The following is a 19,306-nucleotide window of genomic DNA, read 5'->3' as shown; positions in this document are numbered from 1 at the left end:
TAGATGCAACAGCAATATAATCCACTTAAAATATACTTATATTATGTCCCTCTCCTGATTGAAATGTGTGCAATGGCTTCCCACCTTACAGTGAAAGCCAATACAGTTGTCAAACTCACAAGGCCTTTGATCTACTCCCCCTTTACCTTTCCTAGTATCCTCCCCTGGCTCACTTTGTTCAGACTACACTGGCTTCCTTTCTGTTCCTCAAATACATGAGACACAATACTCCCTCATTCCTTTAGAAGTGTTATTTTTTTCTGCCTGGATCATTCTTTCCCAAGATATTTACATGACGTACTCACTTGCCTTTTGGAAACCTTTGCTGAAATGTTACCATGTCAGTGAGAAATTCCTGGATCATCCTAATTAAAACAGCAACACTATCTGTGGTACAATACTTGCTCTCTCTTCCCTGTTTTATTTTCCTCTATAGACCTCAATACTATCCAGTATCCTGTACATTTTATTTATTAGTTTATTGTCTGTCTCCACCCACAGGGTGTAAGTTCCACTGGCAGGGATGCTTTGTTCACTGCAGAATCCTCAGTGCCTGAGAATGTGCCTGGCACGAAGGAGGCACTCAACAAATATTTTTAATGAATAAACATTTAATAACAAAATTCCTTTAATGTAAGTTACCAATATTATACACGAGAAATAAATGTGCAAAAAGTCATACATTTAACTAAGTAAAAGATCCAATGCTTAACACTATGTCTATGAGGCTCCAAAACTATCTTTTTAACCTTATATAGTTTCCAATGTCACTGAATATATATAAGAAAGAAGCCTGTAAGGCTCCTTTTTGTGCAAAATAATTTTCACCAAATTGATAAGAAGCATTTTGCTTTGATTTGCATTTCTATGATCCCTAGTGAAAATGAAATTTCTCAGCTCTCTTTTAGCCATTTTAAGAAGAATTTTTTTTGTAAATTAGCTATTCACATCTTTGCCTATTCATTACAATTTTACATATTTTCCTTAGTGATTTATATTATTCTTTATATTATATCTTTTTCTAATTCTGGTTGTGAACATTTTCTCCAGTTTTCTAAAAATTATATTATCGTTACAGCAATTCCAAAATGAAATGAGATACCTTGAAAAGTTCACATAAAAGTCTGATAACTACAGAAAATGGAATGGATGGAATTCGTTGATTCAATAAGTATTTGGGTGCAGCTATGTGCCAAGCATTGTGTTAACTGATGGTGATGCAAAAATGAGAAAAATATTTGCCTCTCATTGACACAAATCACAAATGCACAATATACTACATATGATCTTTGTATGAATTGGAAGTACCACAAGAACATGCCAAGAGTTAGGTAAGGTCTCTGTGAGGGGGAAGGTCAGCATGGTTGGAGGAGAGTGCAAGGGGAGCACAAAAGCAAGGTGAGGACAAGAAACAATCAGTGTTGGAAAGACCATGCAGGGTTCTATAGGCCATGTAAAGACTCTGTCATTCTCCTAAACTCACTGAAAAATCAATTAAAAAATATATATATTTTAAAAAGTATATATTTTTTTAAAATTAAAAAAATACCTGAAAGAATGGCCAGTTTTTTGTTTTGTTTTTAAATATGCTTTTATTGATTTGAGGGAGAGAGAAGGGGAGAGGGATGGAGAGACAGAAACATCAATGATGAGAGAGAATCACTGATCAGCTGCCTCCTGCACCCCCCACTCCTGGGGATCGAGCCTGCAACCTGGGCATGTGCCCTGACTGGGATTCGAACCGATGACCTCTTGGTTTCTGGGCCTATGCCCAAACACTGAGCCATACCTGCTGAGCAAGTTTATGTCTCTTGAAGCACTTTTCTAGTACTAGCAAAATAAGATTGAGAGCAGAGTTGTCAAAGTACATGCTGGCAGTCTGATATACCAATAGACTGCTTTACATCTGCATTATTAATTTATTTCTCCTTTTAAGAATTTGCCCCTCAATAAGAAAGGCATTTATGGTGCATCAAAGTTTTTTTTTGTTTTTTTTTTAACCAATTTCCTTATCCTTATCATGACACAACACATGTGAAGTAAACACTGCCGATTCAAGTGCACTCTGGCTCACTTTCCTGCATCTCCTCCCATCCTACTTGCAGTCAAACTGGGCAAAAATCCAACAACTTCCCCTTCAAAAGCAGGCAATGATGAAAGCATTCAGTGTCTTGAGGATGGAACACTCACAATAGGAAGGAAAAAACATTCTTGTCTGAAAGACAGTTTGACAGAGTCAAGCTGGGGACAAATCCTGACCACCTTACATGGGCCTCCTTTGCATTCAACTTCTACATTTCTTATAAAGACCATGACAACAATTAGCAATGTTTACCTTCCTTTCTGACTCTCTGACCCGAGGAGTAATTTGCTACCTTCCCACTAAAGGAAGAATTTAATAATGAAATAAATTCTACAGTGGGGAGGCAATTCCTTAACCCTACACTGAATGGGTATGTAGAAAGTTTTCTCTGGCCTTGACTCTGACACATTGACCCAAGTCTCAATGGTACTTTAGCCATGGCCTCCAAAGAAGGAAAGCTTAACACCTTTATCTAATGATTTCATTAATTCCATCTTCTCCCTTCATTCTGAGACCACTGATACCAGTGTCATTAAAGCACCGCTCTCTTAACAGGGAAGTAAACCCCATTAGTGCAACTCAGATATAAGTCACAATGAAGACAACTGTCCAAAATTTAATGTCACATGTATTTATGGGTGTGTATGTGTGTGTTGAGGGGGTAAAGAGGGAGGACTGTCAACTTTAACAAAGGCCTGATAGATTTAAATGTAGAAAACATATTGGACTTGACAGAAAAGGCTAACTATTATTTGTTGAGCAAAGGAGGTCAGGGTGTTCTAACATATTGATGGCTTACAAATGTTCTGATTTGAAATTAAATGTGCCAAAAGAGTACTTTAAGACATCAGGGGAAAATGAAAATGAGAAATATGCACTTTGGTTCAAGCTAAAATGGCACTGTTACAAGAACTAAAATATTCTGATCAAAATAGTGCTGTATAGAAGTTACATTAGATTTTAGATTAAACCTAAGAGTATGTGCTACGTGACCCAGTTTAACCTTAACAGCTGGCCAAAAGAAAAACAAACACAATAGAAACACTGGAGCATGTATATTTATAGAAACAGTAAAAAATGTTTAGCGAGGAAAAGGTACTAGTTTGAAAATGAACTCAAAAGAATTAAAGTCCTGCATATTTTTTTAAACATGGGGTCAGAGTACCAAAAGTCAGCAAAGATCTCACTACACAGACAAGTTCCTTTTTCTTGTTAGACACACATTGCTTCCCATCAGGGAGACAACAGGTTTATTTCTAGCACTGCCTCACATGGGGCTGCCTCCCTTTGCCTGAGGTCAACTGAACTTCAGATAATGCTAAACATACTTCACATTTGATCAGAATGTAAAATCAAAACTAAAGCAAAGAACTTGGTTGGGGCTTTCAATTCGGCTGATGGAACTAAGGGCAAAATCTTTAGCTCAACCTTTTATAACTAAACTAGAGGCCTGGTGCACAGATTTGTCCATCAGTGGGGTCCCTCGGCCTGGCCTGCGGGGATCGGGCCAAAACCGGCTCTCCAACATCCCCCAAGGGGTCCCGGATTGTGAGAGGGTGCAGGCCAGGCCAAGGGACCCCATGTGCACCGGGCCTCTAGTATGCATATAAGATCTTTGGTTAATCTCTTCCTGTCCTTCCCCCTCCCCTCTGAGATTCATCAGTCTGTTCCATGTTTCCATGCCTGTGGTTTCCACTCCTGCGTTGAGCATCTGCCCCCTGGTGGTCAGTGCATGTCGTAGCTACCAGCTGGCAGGTCGAATGGTCGGATGGTCGCTTAGGCTTTTATATATACAGAGAGGTAGATAAGACTCGGCATATGGCCTGAATCTGTTCTTAGCAAAAGGAGACCACTGTAGTTTAAACGCTGAATTTGAAAAGAATCAACGAGTTATTAACCTAAGCCTGAAAAGTTTCCCCCATTTTTTAAGGTATAAGTCAAATAAAAACATTTTTATTGGGGTTAACTGTTTTTGGAAGGGTCTCTAAACTTTTGCTGGAATGAGACAATATTTTAGATGCTGCAGACTATTAGGTTGCTACTCAGTTCTGCTATTAATAGCATAAAAGTGGCCTTGGACTATCTGCAAATAAATGGGTTGTGGCTGTGTGCTAATAAAACTTAATTTTTAAAAAAAAAAGACAGCCCAGATCCCTCTGGGTTTATATTGCTCAGGCAGAGTTTCTCACAATCACCATGCCTCTTATCTATGCAGTATTTCTTATGAGTGAGTGGTTGACCAAAAACTTGTTTCCTATTCAAAATTACTAATCCTATTTTTACATAGCTGTATTAGAAATTCCTCCTAATTAAAAAAAAGACACACTATAATCTATGGTGTTAAAAAGGTCTTTTTCAGATGAACTATAATCTCTCTTCCTTATTCCAATCACATCTACAAGTCTCATGAAAACAACAGTACCTATGAGTTGTTCTTTCTACCTCAACAGCACAGCAAAAGTTTACCCTGGAAAGATTTAAGACTAGGAAACTTTCTGAGAGAGAGAGAGAGAGAGAGAGAGAGAGAGAGAGAGAGAGAGAGAGAAAATCAATGGGGAAAATACACATTTTTTGGGTACCCAAACACTTGGATAAATAAAGGATTACTGGATAGCCTAACCGGTATGGTATGGCTCAGCAGTTGAGCACTGACCCACGAACCAAGAGGTCACTGGTTTGATTCCCATTCAGGGCACATGCCAAGGTTGCAGGCTTGATCCCCAGTAGGGGGCATGCAGAAGGCAGCCAATCAATGATGTTTCTCTCTCTAAAAAAATCAATAAAAACATATTTTTATTTATATTTATTTATTTTTTTTTAAAATATATTTTATTGATTTTTTACAGAGAAGAAGGGAGAGAGATAGAGAGTCAGAAACATCAATGAGAGAGAAACATCGATCAGCCGCCTCCTGCACATCCCCCACTGGGGATGTGCCCGCAACCCAGGTACATGCCCTTGACCGGAATCGAACCTGGGACCCTTCAGTCCACAGGCCGACGCTCTATCCACTGAGCCAAACCGGTTTCGGCTAAAAACATATTTTTAAAGAAGGGGGGAGGTACTAGATATATCTTACCATAATTGTTTTCTTGTTTATAGACTGGTAAAATAATAGAAAGACATCAAGTTTAGAATCTAACAGAGCTGGATTTGAATGTGGCTCTGCTAATTAATATTTTTGGCCGAGACCGGTTTGGCTCAGTGGATAGAGCGTCAGCCGGCGGACTGAAAGGTCCCAGGTTTGATTCCGGTCAGGGGCATGTACCTGGGTTGCGGGCACATCCCTAGTGGGGAGTGTGCAGGAGGCAGCTGATCGATGTTTCTCTCTCATCGATGTTTCTAACTCTCTATCTCTCTCGCTTTCTCTCTGAAAAAAATCAATAAAAACTATATTTAAAAAAAAATTTTTTTGTAAGTTTTGACAAATTATTTAATATCCTTTAAGCCTTAATTTTCTCTCCTGTTAAAAAGGAATAACACACCCTAGCTGGTTTTGCTCAGTGGATAGAGTATCAGCCTATGGCCTGAAGGGTCCTGGGTTCAATTCCGGTCAAGGGCACATACCCAGTTGCAGGCTCGATCCCCAGCAGGGGGCGTGCAAGAGGTAGCTGATCAATGACTCTTTCTCATCATTGATGTTTCTCTCTCTCCCTCTGAAATCAATAGAAATATATATATTTTTAAAAGTACTGAGACATACAAACCCCAGTGTTGAACATATTAAACAAAATTATTTTTTTTAAAATATATTTTATTGATTTTTTACAGAGAGGAAGGGAGAGAAATAGAGAGTCAGAAACATCGATGAGAGAGAAACATTGATCAGCTGCCTCCTGCACATCTCCCACTGGGGATATGCCCGCAACCCAGGTACATGCCCCCGACCGTAATCGAACCCGGGACTCCTCGGTCCGCAGGCCAACGCTCCATCCACTGAGCCAAACCGGCCTCGGCAAACAAAATTTTTATAACACCTATTTTAAGTATGTTCAAAGAACTAAAAGAAACCATTTCTAAAGAACTAAAGAAAAATATAAGAATGATGAATCGCCAAGAAGAGACTGTCAACAGGCAGGAATTATTAAAAATGAACCAAATAGAAATTCTAAAATTGAAAAGTACAATAACTAAATATAAAATTCCCTAGAGGAACACAACAGATATGAACAGCCATAAGAAAGAGTAGACAAATTTGAAGATAGGTCAAAGAATGAAGAAAAAGAGTGAAGAAAAAAATGAGCTTCAGGGAACTGTAGAGTACCATCCAGTATACCAACTAGTACATAATGGCAATCTTATAAGGAGAAGAAAAAAGAAACCCCCAAAAATTGAAAAAAGAAGAGCTGAAAACTTCTGAAATTTGATATAAAACAACAACCTACACATCTCAGAAGCTCAACAATTTCAAAGTGAGATAAACACCAAGTAGGATTAGACACATTACAGTCAAACTGTCAAGATTAAAAAATAAGAGCCCAGCCAGCAGGGCTTAGTGGATGAGAGTCCACCTATGGACCAGGAGTTCATGATTCGATTCCCAGTCAGGGCATATGCCTGGGTTGCGGGCTCTATCCCCAGTATGGAGCGTGCAGGAGGCAGCTGATCAATGCTTTTCTTTCATCATCAATGTTTCTATCTCTCTCACTCTCCCTTCTTCTCTGAAATAAATAAAAAATATATGGGGGGAAAAATTAAAAAACAGAATCTTGAAAGCAGCAATAAAGGTGTGACTTATCGCCCTAGCCAGTTTTGCTCAGTGGATAGAGCGTTGGCCTACGGACTGAAGGGCCCCAGGTTTGATTCCAGCCAAGGGCACATGCCCGGATTGCGTGCTCAATCCCCAGTCGGGGGCGTGCAGGAGGCAGCCAATCAATGATTCTCTCTCATCATTGATGTTTCTATCTTTCTCCCTCTTCCTTCCTCTCTGAAATCAATAAAGAAATATATATATATATTTTAAAAAAGGTGTGACTTATCAATGACAGGGATTCTCAATACAATTAACAACTGATTTCTCCTTAGAAACCTTAAAGGCCAGAAGGTGACATGACATTCAAAGTGCTGAAAGACTCAATCAAGAATTCAATGTCCATTAAAATTATTCTTCAAACACAATTGAGAAATTAAGAAATTTCCAGATAAATAAAAACAGGAAGAACACAAGCTGGACTCAAATTTTCCAATTTTAAAACTTACTAAAAAGCCACAGTAATAAAGCCTATGACAAAGACAGACATGTAGATCAATGAAATAAAATTTAGAGTACAGTCCTAACTGGTTTGGCTCAGTGGATAGAGTATCATCAGCCTGTGGACCAAAGGGTCCCAGGTTCAATTCCAGTCAAGGGCACGGACCTTGGTTGCAGGCTCTGACACTTGTGCAGGAGGCAACACGTAGACAAATTTGAAGATAGGTCAAAGAATGAAGAAAATGTTTCTCTCTGTCCCTCTCTTCTACTCTTTCTAAAAACAAATGGAAAAATATCCTCGGGCAAGGATTAACAAGAACAACAAAAATTTAGAGTACAGAAAAAATTCTCAAGTTTAGTCAACTGATGTTCGATGAAGAAAGAACATCTTTCCAACAAATGGTGCTAAGATAAATGGATATCGAATTTAAAAGAATAAAATTGGACTCCTGCCACATACCATATAAAAATATTAAAAATGAACTAATGACCTCCATTACAAGGGTTAAAACTATAAAACTTTGAAAAGAAAACATAGGTGTATATCTTCACGACACTAGATTTGACAATGGTTTCTTAGACCAAACACCAAAAACAGAAGTAACCAAAGGAGTAGTAACAGATAAATTGGACTTTATCAAAAGTAAAAATTTTGTTTCAAAGGACACTATCAAGAAAGTGAACAGACAACCAGTATAATAAAAGAAAATATTTACGCCAAAACCGGTTTGGCTCAGTGGATAGAGCGTCGGCCTGCGGACTGAAAGGTCCCAGGTTCGATTCTGGTCAAGGGCATGTACCTCAGTTGCGGGCACATCCCCAGTCGGAGATGTGTAGGAGGCAGCTGATCGATGTTTCTCTCCCATTGATGTTTCTAACTATCTCTCTCTCCCTTCCTCTCTGTAAAAAATCAATAAAATATATTTTAAAAAAAAGAAGAAAAAAAGAAAATAAAATATTTGCAAATAATTTATGTAATAGGGGGTTCTAGTATCTAAAAATATATAAAATATTCTTATAACTCAAATATTAAAAGACAAATAACCCAATTCAAAAAGGAGCAAAAGACCTGAATAGATATTTCTCCAAAGAACACACGCAGATGACCAACAGCACATTAAAAAGTTGGCCAACACATGGAAACATGCTAACATCTGTTATTTAATTGCTAAATATATGCTTATTAAATGTGGACATTAGGACATAAAAATTGCTATATATTTTCTTCTACACTTTCATGTTTGAAACAGTCCACAATTAAAAAAATACAGAGAGAATTAGGTAAATGATAAAGTTAAATATTATCAATTAGCATTTTAAAAGTTTAAAAACTGAGAACAAAACAAAAAAAAGTTTAAAAACTGTATGGACCTATGCTATATCATGAAACATGCTTAATGTTTTTTTCTCCTTGAGTAAAAGAATTACCACTGTAGAAAACTAGAGAAATAGATACACAAAGAGGGGGGAGGGGAGGATCATCTTCAATCCTACCATCTGAAATGACTATTGACATTAGTTTCTGTCAACATCAGTGTGTCATTGTTCAGTGAATTTTTAATATGGCTGAAATCTACACTAATCTACACTAATAAAAGAGAAAAATGGTAATTGGCGTACGGCGATACCGTTTTCATTGGCTAATCAGGGCTATATGCAAATTAACTGCCAACTAAGATTGGCAGTTAACTGCCAACAAGATGGCGGTTAATTTGCATATGTAGGCACAATGCAGGGAGGCGAAAGGGAAAGCAGGAAGAAGCCCCCAGCCATGATCGGAGAATCGGGTGCCTTTTCTGCCCTGGCCAGTGATAGCAGGAAGTAGGGGTGGAGCCAGCGATGGGAGCTGGGCACGGTCAAAACTGGCAGTCCCAGGAGCTAGGGGTCCCTTGCCTGGGCCTAAAGCGGAGCCCACGATCGCGGGGAGCTGGGGGGGTGGAGCCGGGGATTGGAGGGATATGATGGTCCCCTTGCTCAGGCCTGAAGCCTGGGTCAGAGGTGTCAGGCTTGGGCGGGGGATGGAGCAAGCGATCAGAGGGAGATGGGGGTCCCCTGCCCAGGCATGATTCCTGGGCCAGAGGCCTCAGGCCTGGGCGGGGGTCAGAGCCAGTGATCGGGGGGAGATAGGGGTCCCCTGTCCAAGCCTGACACCTCTGGCGGAGGCGTCAGGCCTGGGCAAGGGGCCAATCAGGCGATCGGAGGGTGATGGGGGTCTACGCCTCTGGCCGAGGCATCAGGCCTGGGCTGGGGGCAGAGCCAGTGATGGAGGGAAATGAGGGTCCCCTGCTCAGGCCTGACACTTCTGTCAGAGGCGTCAGGCCTGGGCAAGGGGCCGATCCTGCGATTGGAGGGTGATGGGGGTCAACGCCTGAGGGCTCCCAGTATGTGAGAGGGGGCAGGCTGGGCTGAGGGACACTCCCCCCCCACACACACTCAGTGCATGAATTTCGTGCACCGGGCCCCTAGTCTATATAATAAAAGCCTAAGCGACCGTTATGATGGAACGACCAGAACAACTGGTCGCTATGATGTGCACTGACCACCAGGGGGCAGACACTCAACACAGGAGCTGCCCCCTGGTTGTCAGTGTGCTCCCACAGGGGAAGAGCCGCTCAGTCAGAAGCTGGGCTCAAGGCTGGTGAATGCCTTTCCCACCTCTGCGGCAGCACTAAGGAGCACTGAGTCGAGCAGTACGGAGCAGCAAGTAGGCAGGCAGTAAGGAGCGAAGGGTCCCGGACTGCAAGACAGATGTCCACCTGCTGGCTTAGGCCTGATCCCTGGGGGTTTCGGACTGCGAGAGGGCGCAGGCCAGGCTGAGGGATCCCCCCCGCCCCCCCCCGCCCCCCCCCCCGAGTGCACAAATATCATGCATCGGGCCTCTAGCAACTTCATAAAAATACTTTTGCATCAAATACTTCATTTGATATTTGAAGGTAATCACTTTCTCCAAATTGTTAGCAATTCTCTATAAACAGTATTTTTTAAATACCTTGAGGTATCTGGTCATAGTTGAAAAGCTAATAATTTTTTAAACTGTTATCCTACTATTGAGCAAATACTCAAAAGGATAGTCCAATTTTTTAATTTGTATATAAAGCAAGAGTAAATATCTTTGTGTATAAATCTTTTTCCACATTTCTAATTTTAGCAAATGTGGAAATATTAGATACAGGGTCTAAATAAACTTGCTAGACAGAGGATTATATTAATTTACAGTGGTATATAAAAATACTTGCATTTTTGTTGCTCCAATAGTCTCCTAGACTATCATTTAACAAAACCTTTGCTAGGAAATCAATGCTATCCAATTATTCCTGTAATCTGTACTTTTACATTGGAACTGACAGTGTTCACGTAATTATTAGTTTACTTATTTTATATCTTGTGTAAATAGTCTTTTCATATCTTTTTCCACTATACTTATTTTTATGAGCTCCTTAAATATTTAGAATTATTATCCCCCATCTCAGTGGTCAGCAAACTCATTAGTCAACAGAGCCAAATATCAACAGTACAACGACTGAAATTTCTTTTGAGAGCCAAATTTTTTAAACTTAAACTATATACGTAGGTACATTGTTATTAACTTAATTAGGGTACTCCTAAGGCTTAGGAAGAGCCACACTCAAGGGGCCAAAGAGCCACATGTGGCTCGCGAGCCGCAGTTTGCCGACTACTGCCCATCTTATTCATTATGAATATAATGCCTAGTGTGAGGTCTGACTTTTAATTTTCTTGCTTGACATTCAAATCTTATATTTTTATATAAATACATCAACATTTCATTTGCAATTATCATCTGCTCTTTACCTCAGAATATTTGATAATAATTAAACTTTTAGAATCCAGTATGTTTCCTTTTTTCTGTTGCCATAGCGTTTCCTGCTTGCTGTCTACCTTTAATAATGGTGGTAAGTTAAAAGCCCTAAAGCCCTAAAAGTTCACCAAAAGTCTTGGCTCTCAAGAAGGCAGAGAAAAGAGTTACTAGGCTAAAAAGAAGGGCAATCCTTTCATTGGCCTTGTCACTCCATAACCCCCAGTGATTCCTCCCTGAGAGCAAACTGATTCCTTCTTTCTGAATTCACCATCACATGTCTAGTTCTACACCTGATGAGGTTTAAATAAGATAATATATTTGAGAGTACACTGCAAACTATAAAAAGGTACATAAATATTATTATAAAAAATTAATAAAAACAGGAGGGAAGGAATCAACAAATTTTAAAAATTCTGCTGTGGAAGGAATATAACATGAGTCAAAAATAATTCACTAGTGCCCTGGCTGGTTTGGCTCAGTGGATAGAACATAGGCTTGCGGACTGTAGGGTCCCAGGTTCGATTCCTGGTCAAGGCACATGCTGAGGTTGCAGGATCAATCCCCAGTGAGGGCTGTGCAGGAGGCAGCTGATGGTTGACTCATCATTGATGTTTCTATCTCTCTCTCCCTCTCCCTTCCTCTCTGAAATCAATAAAAATATATTTAAAAAAACAACTTGTAACTAATATTTAAAAAAATAGTAACAACAATTCACTAGAAATCTCACCGAAGATCCAGACCAGCTTCTTTCCAGAGTAAATCCATCAAGCGCAGCATTTGGAGTGTCAACATATCCTGTCGTAAATCTAAGAGAAAAAAACCTGCATTACAAATGTTTTCCATTTTATGGCTGCTAACATTAATTTAAGATTAGCTGATGCAGCCAGAATTAACTAAAACCATTAGCAAATGTTCTGATAATTTCCCCCCCAAAGTTTTAATGTTGACCATATTCATTAAGAGGTTTGTTGGTTAGCATGTCCCAGTAACACTACTTCAAAAATGGAGTGTAAAAATATTTTAGTTTACCATGTGTAAGGTACTATACTAATTATAATACAGCTTTAACACAGTAATGTTATATTAAAGCATCCACAGAATTCACGCTAATTTTTTTCCTCCTTTTTTAATTTTAGGGATGCACAGGAAGTTCTCAAGAATTGTTTAAGTAATAAACTGCATGATGCGTTCACAAAACAGTAATAGCTGATTTTATTTATGATGTCCAGGGGTAATTTTCAGGTAGCAGAGGCTGTGAAAGTAGTGACTTCTATATAATGACATTCATATGGTCAAGTGATGTTAAATGTCTGGCAAAACACAACTTCTTTTAAAAATAGTTGTAAGCACATATTATGCTAAGCACATTTACTTATTATCTCACTTAATTCCTGTTAACCCAACATACACATGCTATCATCCTCGTGTACATGAAGAATCTGAAGCTCAATGAATTTTGCATGACTTGTCTGCAGTCACACAACTAATAAGTAGTAGCACTTGGTGTGATTACTTCAGAGACATTCCCTTTATAAAGTATGGGCCAGTAAGGTTTTTGTTGTGTTTTTTAAAGATTTTTTTAAAGACTGACTTTTAGAGAGAGAAGAAGGGAGATGGAGAAAGAGAGAAACATCGATGTGAGGGTAAAACATTGATTGGCTGCCTCCTGCATACCTCTTACTGGGGATCGAGCCCTCAATCCAGACATGTGCCCTGACCAAGAATCGAACTGGCGCACAGAACGACGCCCACCAACTAAGCCATACCTGCCAGGACTCAGTAAGGTATTTTAAAAACAAAACTATGGCAGCAGTATCAAAATTGCTATCACTGAAATAAGATGTATGAATATATTATTGGAAATATTCTGTTGTATTTCACAAGCTTTTTACCAAAGGAATAGTCTTTGTATTTTGTAGGGGAAAAGGGGAAGGTATATTAGAACAATGTATGTAAGTAAGCTGTAGAAATGAATTTCCAAAAAGGGGGGTGGGTGGGTGGGATTTAGGACATGCTGAATTCAACCTCACGACCACTGACAGCTAACTCTTTTGGCTGCCATTTGTTGTTACACATTTACACATTTCAGATAAAGAAACCAACAACAAAAGAAGAAATACTAGGAAATCTGGCACTATAAAAACTTCAGTACATACCATCACCATTTTTAAAAATCACTCCGACTGGATCCTCACCAAATACCTTGTTGTTGTATAACAGCCACAAAGGCTTCATTTTAGAACCCATGTATTTACACTTTTCAACACTGAAATCAAACAAGGGGAAAATTAGCCCATTTCAATTTAAAGACAGGACAAGATTATAATTTTGCTGAGATATACTAGCTGAGGGAGAACCCCTCATCTGTTCCAGTCTGAAGTCAGAACTAGAACATTTCCTCTTGGCAGAAAAGCAACCTGGATGACAGCCTTTGGCATATAGTGATGCCGGATGGGCTGGACTAAAAACCCAGGTTTACCCTTCTTACTACCTACGTCTAAAATTCCTCCTTTCTTTTCCTTATTCTTCTTTATGTTGTTATGTACAGTCAATAATATTATTAAATTAAAATTATTAAGAGTTCATTCTTAATTTCTTAAAAAGGGGTCAATTTTGAATACTGATATACTGAATACATATTATTACTTCTCCGTTATTACTTCTGTAGAGAATGAAAAAGTGAGAAATAATTTTCCAAATTTATCTGTCTCATTTTGAAATAGGAAAGCTGATTAGTAAATAATTTTAAAATAAGTTAATTATCAAATGATGGGTACCAACATTTTTACTTACATAGGATTTTCAACTCTTAGAAACCAGTAATAGAAAACAAATTTAATTATATACACGTGAAAGGAAGTTAACGTGTAATAACTTTCACTAACCCCACAGATTTAGCTAGGACATACATCCTATTGAACACAAGAATAACCTTTGAGGACGTTTAAGATTTTCCTTCTTTAATTATATTCCACTTAATGGTACTAATAGGTGGCCCTTTTCCTCCTCCAAGGCAGTCACTTAGAAATCCTTTCTTTTTTGCTGTTTTCATGTAAAATCCACTGGACACAGCACAGACTGTCACTTACTAGAGTTCTGAGAGGATGACGCATGGGTTCAGAGGGGACTGCAGGTCAGAGAGGGCTTCCCGGTAAGCATTCTGTTTTAAACAAGTGTGCATGGCCTCTTTGCCTTTGGCTCTGTTTAGCTTCACTGCATTCAGTTTGATTAAACTATTTAAAGTTTTTAATTTATTGAGTGCTTCAACCTGAAAAATAAGTTTCCCCACCACCAAAATTAATTCATGGTTAAAAATAATATAAAGTACTTTGATACAATTTGATCATATTAATCAGCAACCACTTAGAACACTCCCCAAAACCCCTTACACACATCAACCAGCTAAAGTAAAAACAGTACTTGGTTTATGAAAAACAGATACAACAGCATAAAAAACTTACTTTTATCACTTGTTACTTAAAGCATCATTTTTTAAACTTTCTTTAACCCTTTTCTTAAATGGAATCTTATCAATCAGCAAAAAGTAAAGGGACATAGATGACTGTGGATAGAAAGGTAAGTATGAAACTTAAACTACACAGAACTCTGCAACTCAATAAGTAATAGAATTTAAAACACAACTAATCTGAACCACTCCATTTGGCCAACTCCATAGTATAAGAGGAAAATTTATGTACAAGTAACCTGGGTTCCTAATATTCAATTTTATTACCTGCTTCTTGTCATCATTCTTATATGACATCTTCTCAGTATATTCTCTTTCCATTAATAGTAAGTTAAAATGGATTTCTTTGTGTAATAAATAAAAATACAGACACAGTGTTTGTTGTCTAAGTCTAAATTAATGACTTGTTTTTATAATGAGGGCACTGGCTATTAAAACTTATGCAAATAAAAACAGTTTATGCAAGAAGTACAAAGTAGCCCTGACTGGTTTGGCTCAGTGGAAAGAGCGTCGACCTGCAGACTAAAGGGTCCCAGGTTCAATTCTGGTCAAGGGCATGTACCTTGGTTGCGGGCACATCCCCAGTAGGGGGTGTGTGGGAAGCAGCTGATCAATGCTTCTCTCTCATCGATGTTTCTAACTCTCTATGCCTCTCCCTTCCTCTCTGTGGAAAATCAATAAAATATAGTAAAAAAAAAAAAAAGAAGCACAAGGTCAATCAACAATGGCCAACTCAATCAAAACCACTGTGTTTAAAAGTTAACTTGGTCTAATAACTGAGGGTCTTTCCATCATGTTATGTAAAATTCCATAAGACAGTCTTGGCCAACCATAAAGCAAAATAGTTTATCATTATGGCATTAAAACTGGAAACAACTAATGATAAAAACAAAGTATATGTAAGCTGTATATAACAAACATATAAAATATGTATACAAGAAACATTATGAATATCATGGCTTGAATTTCCATGAACATGAGATTTATTTTATACCATATTTTCATTTTTGAACTCTGCTCCTATTCAAGGAAACTACTAAGACTCTGTAAGGAGGTGAATTCAGGGATACAGTTTCTACAGAGAGGTTGAGGGCTTGCTCACAGAAAACTGGGAAATTTCTATTAGCTTGATGATAAAATTGAGATGGCTGACCAACCTGCCAAGTTAGTCATCTGTCAAAACCACAGACACTTCATTTCTCAACAATTCCAGAAGCTGTACAAACAGTGGTGAAAAGGGAACCAGCTAAAAAATGGGCTATGCAAACAGGAACTTTTAGAAGTATTTCAAATTTGAATTTCTTCCATGTTTGTACAGTTGGGAATTTTCATGCCCCATCACTAATGTGTTGATATCCATTTCCTGGAACAGTGTCCTGAATACCCATATGGCCATAAGTGCTTCAACATCTTGTCTTTTTATAGCTCTACAGTGATAACAAGAACTGCCATGTAAAGGGTAGTCTTCCCCTTGCAATTCATCAGTATAGGAAAAAAAGTAAGAATAATATGATCATACATATGTCATATGATTGCTGTTATAAAAGTCAAGCTGAGGTCCCCAGAGAACCAAGAAAATGTCCAGTGTGATTTGAGCATATGAGTGAAGCCAAAGAAGTAGGGACTTCATCAAGTGTAGCCTTACAGACTTTGACAAAGAGTTTGGATTTTTAGTCTCCATGCAATAAAAATTACTGCAGGGATTTTAAAAAGGGAAATGACATAATACATCTATATTTTAAAAACATAACTTTATCTGTAAAGAAAAGGGGTGAAGGGAGGGGGGAAAAGAATGAACAGAAAGGGTGCAATTTAGGAGGTTAATGAAGACATATAGGTGAGAAGATAATGGGTGAAACTAGCGTGGTAGCCATGAACACAAGAGACATTAATAGGTATGAGATAGATTTAAGGGCACTATAAAATTAAGGGGATTAATAGTATCAATCCCAGATTGTTGTGAAGGATAAATGGCCCATAATAAGTGCTTAGCTATTACTACCATCATTAACGGGCTTTCCAAAAGGGAGGGATCAGAAATAATTCGTTTCAACATGAACTATAAATCATCAATATTAAAACGATCTCTCAAAACCTATGGGAGTTTCCTTGGCAATGCAAATGAGTTAGAAAAGTGTAGTGGCTACGAATTTGCCTTCCCTGCATTCAATGCTTCTGCTAAAACTAACATCCATGGACTTACAGAACACCTTTTCTATCATGGTATTTCATATAGCATTGCTTCTGAACAAAAAACTCATTTCACAAAAAATGAAATGCAGCAAGGGCTCGGTGCTCATGGAATTCACCTGTCTTACCATATTCCCCCCACCCTAAAGCAGTGGCTTGACAGAACAGTAAAATGGCCTTTTTAAGACTCAGTTACAGCATCAGCTATGTGGTAATACCTTCTAGAGCTTGGGCAAGGTTCCCCAGAAGGCTGAATGTGCTCTGAATTAGTGGCCAATATATGGTGCTGTTTCTCCCATAGCTCGGATTCGTGGCTTAGAATCAAGGTGTGGAAACAGAGATGGTATCACTATTACTCTCATGGTAATCAACTAGCAAAACTTTTGTTTCCTGTTCCTGTGACCTTATGCTCTCCTGGCATGGCTATCTTAGTTACAAAGGGAACAATGCTTCCACTGGAAGACACAACAATGATGCCATGGAACTTGAAGACTCCTTTCCAGCCGTTTTGCTCCTCATGGGAGAACAGGCAAAGAAGGGTGTCACGAAGCTGGCTGGAGTAACTGATCCTGACTACCAAGGATCCTACTGCTCCACAATGGAGGTAAGGAAGAATATGTCTAGAATATAGATCGCTTGGTATTATCAGGCTCTGTGATTAAGGTCAATGGAAAACTATAAGCCAATCGAGGCAGGACTACTACTAATGGCCTACACTCTTCAAGAATGAAGGTTTGAGTCATTCCAGCAGGTAAAGAACCACAACCGAGGAACTTGCTAAAGGCAAAGGAAACACAGAATAGGTTGGAAGAAGGTAGTAATAAACACCAGGTATGACCATGTGACCACTTACATAAATGAGGACTAATTGTCATGAATATCTCCTCATTTTGTTATGTGTTCATGTGTGGTGTGTTCATAGGAAATGTCTGTTTCTTCTTGTTCTTATTCCCTTATCATGAAACATAAGATAAATTGACTTTATATTACAGTATTTAAATGTTGTTAATTTTACATCATGGTATTTAATTTATAGTATATCAAGGAGAAGAATAAACACCACTCAAGGACATCACCTCTTCTTCGGGGAAAGAGGTCAGTGCATTTTTAGTTATACTCAGAGTAGCTGTATCATGTTAGGTGAAATTTTGACCTTGTTGTTGCCCTTATTTGGAGATTAAGTATGGTTTAACATTCTGCATATGGATGCTTAATCTGCCATGGTTAATTTGATGTATTAACTTGACTGGGCAATGGAATGACCAGATATTTGTTCCAACATTAACCTGGGTGTGTCTGTGAGGGTGTTTTCAGGTGAGATTAACATTTGAATCAGTAGACTGAGAAAAGCAGATTGCCCTCCCTAATGTGTGTGGGTCTCATCCAAGCATGAAATTTTGAAAAGAACAAAAGGCAGACCCTCCTGTGGAGGAAGAAGAAATTCCACCTATCTTACTGCCTTGAACGTGGACAAAGCTCTTTTCCCACTTTTGGACTTTAACTGAAACATGGGCTCTCTTTAAGTGCCAAACTTGTCTGCTTTCAGACCAAAACTTATACTATTGGTTCTCCTGGATCTTCTGCTAGATTTGTTGAAACTTCATTTTTTGACTTAAATTTTTATTTAAAAAAATATGTTAGTAAGATTCAGTTACTAAAACCTCTATAAGTAATGAAATGGAAGAATTATACAATTTTCAAGTACCATGTGGCAAATTGAATATGAAGATTAAAACAAGCTGATATTGCCCGACTGGCATGGCTTAGTGGTTGAGCATTGACCTATGAAATGAACCAGGAGGTCACAGTTCAATTCCCAGTCAGAGCACATACCTGGGTTGCAGGCTCCATCCACAGTAGGGGGTGTGGAGGAGGCAGCCAATCAATGATTCTCTTTCATCATTGATGTTTCTATCTCTCTCTCCCTCTCCCTTCCTCTCTGAAATCAATAAAAATATATTTAAAACAAACAAAACAAAAAGCTGATACCTGCTTGGAAAGCACTTTCATGTGCCCTACACTTCCCCGGCAGTAGGCTTCAAGGATGACACCAAACTGTATGGAGATAGCAGGAATGTGCATTTCTGATCTGCAGAAAGTTAATATTATGATGGTTTATTAAACACTTTAGATTCACCAAATGAAAGTAATGACTTCTTTATTCTATTACTAGAGGCCCAGTGCACAAAATTCATGCACTGGGTGTGTGTGTGGGGGAGGCGGGGGGGAGGGTGTCCCTCAGCCCGGCCTGTGCCCTCTCGTAGTCCGGGACCCTTCGGGGGATGTCCGCCTGCTGGCTTAGGCCTGGACCTCCCTCCCAACCCCCGGGGCCTAAGCCTGCACACAGATATCCCTCTCACAGTCAGGGGCTCTCCCAGTCCAGGAATCCTCGCTCCTTACTGTCCGCCTGCCATGGAGGCGGGAGAGGCTCCCGCCATTGCCACTGTGCTCGCCAGCGGTGAGCCTGGCTTCTGGCTGAATGGGGAGATGGGGGAGGTTAACAAGGGGGGCGTAACGCTGCTCAACAAGAATCTGGCTTGTTGCTCCTTAGCACTGGCC

General features: G+C 39.1%; 1 protein-coding gene across 1 annotated transcript in view; it reads right to left on the bottom strand.

Moving 5' to 3' along the window:
* The window catches only part of PIK3CB (phosphatidylinositol-4,5-bisphosphate 3-kinase catalytic subunit beta), a 140,241-nt gene that overhangs the window by 9,774 nt on the left and 111,161 nt on the right, over positions 1 to 19,306 (bottom strand). Inside the window, exons 16-19 of the mRNA XM_081106160.1 lie at positions 18,737 to 18,836; positions 14,181 to 14,359; positions 13,248 to 13,357; positions 11,819 to 11,897 (exon numbers count right to left, since the gene is read on the bottom strand). Coding sequence (XP_080962286.1) covers positions 11,819 to 11,897; positions 13,248 to 13,357; positions 14,181 to 14,359; positions 18,737 to 18,836 — 468 coding nt within the window. The remainder of the gene's footprint in view (positions 1 to 11,818; positions 11,898 to 13,247; positions 13,358 to 14,180; positions 14,360 to 18,736; positions 18,837 to 19,306) is intronic.

The sequence above is a fragment of the Myotis nattereri genome (assembly GCF_964212035.1).
Source record: "Myotis nattereri genome assembly, chromosome: 14".
Lineage (NCBI taxonomy): Eukaryota > Metazoa > Chordata > Mammalia > Chiroptera > Vespertilionidae > Myotis > Myotis nattereri.
Note: the sequence above shows the minus strand (reverse complement) of the source record. Positions and strands in the feature narration are given on the sequence as shown.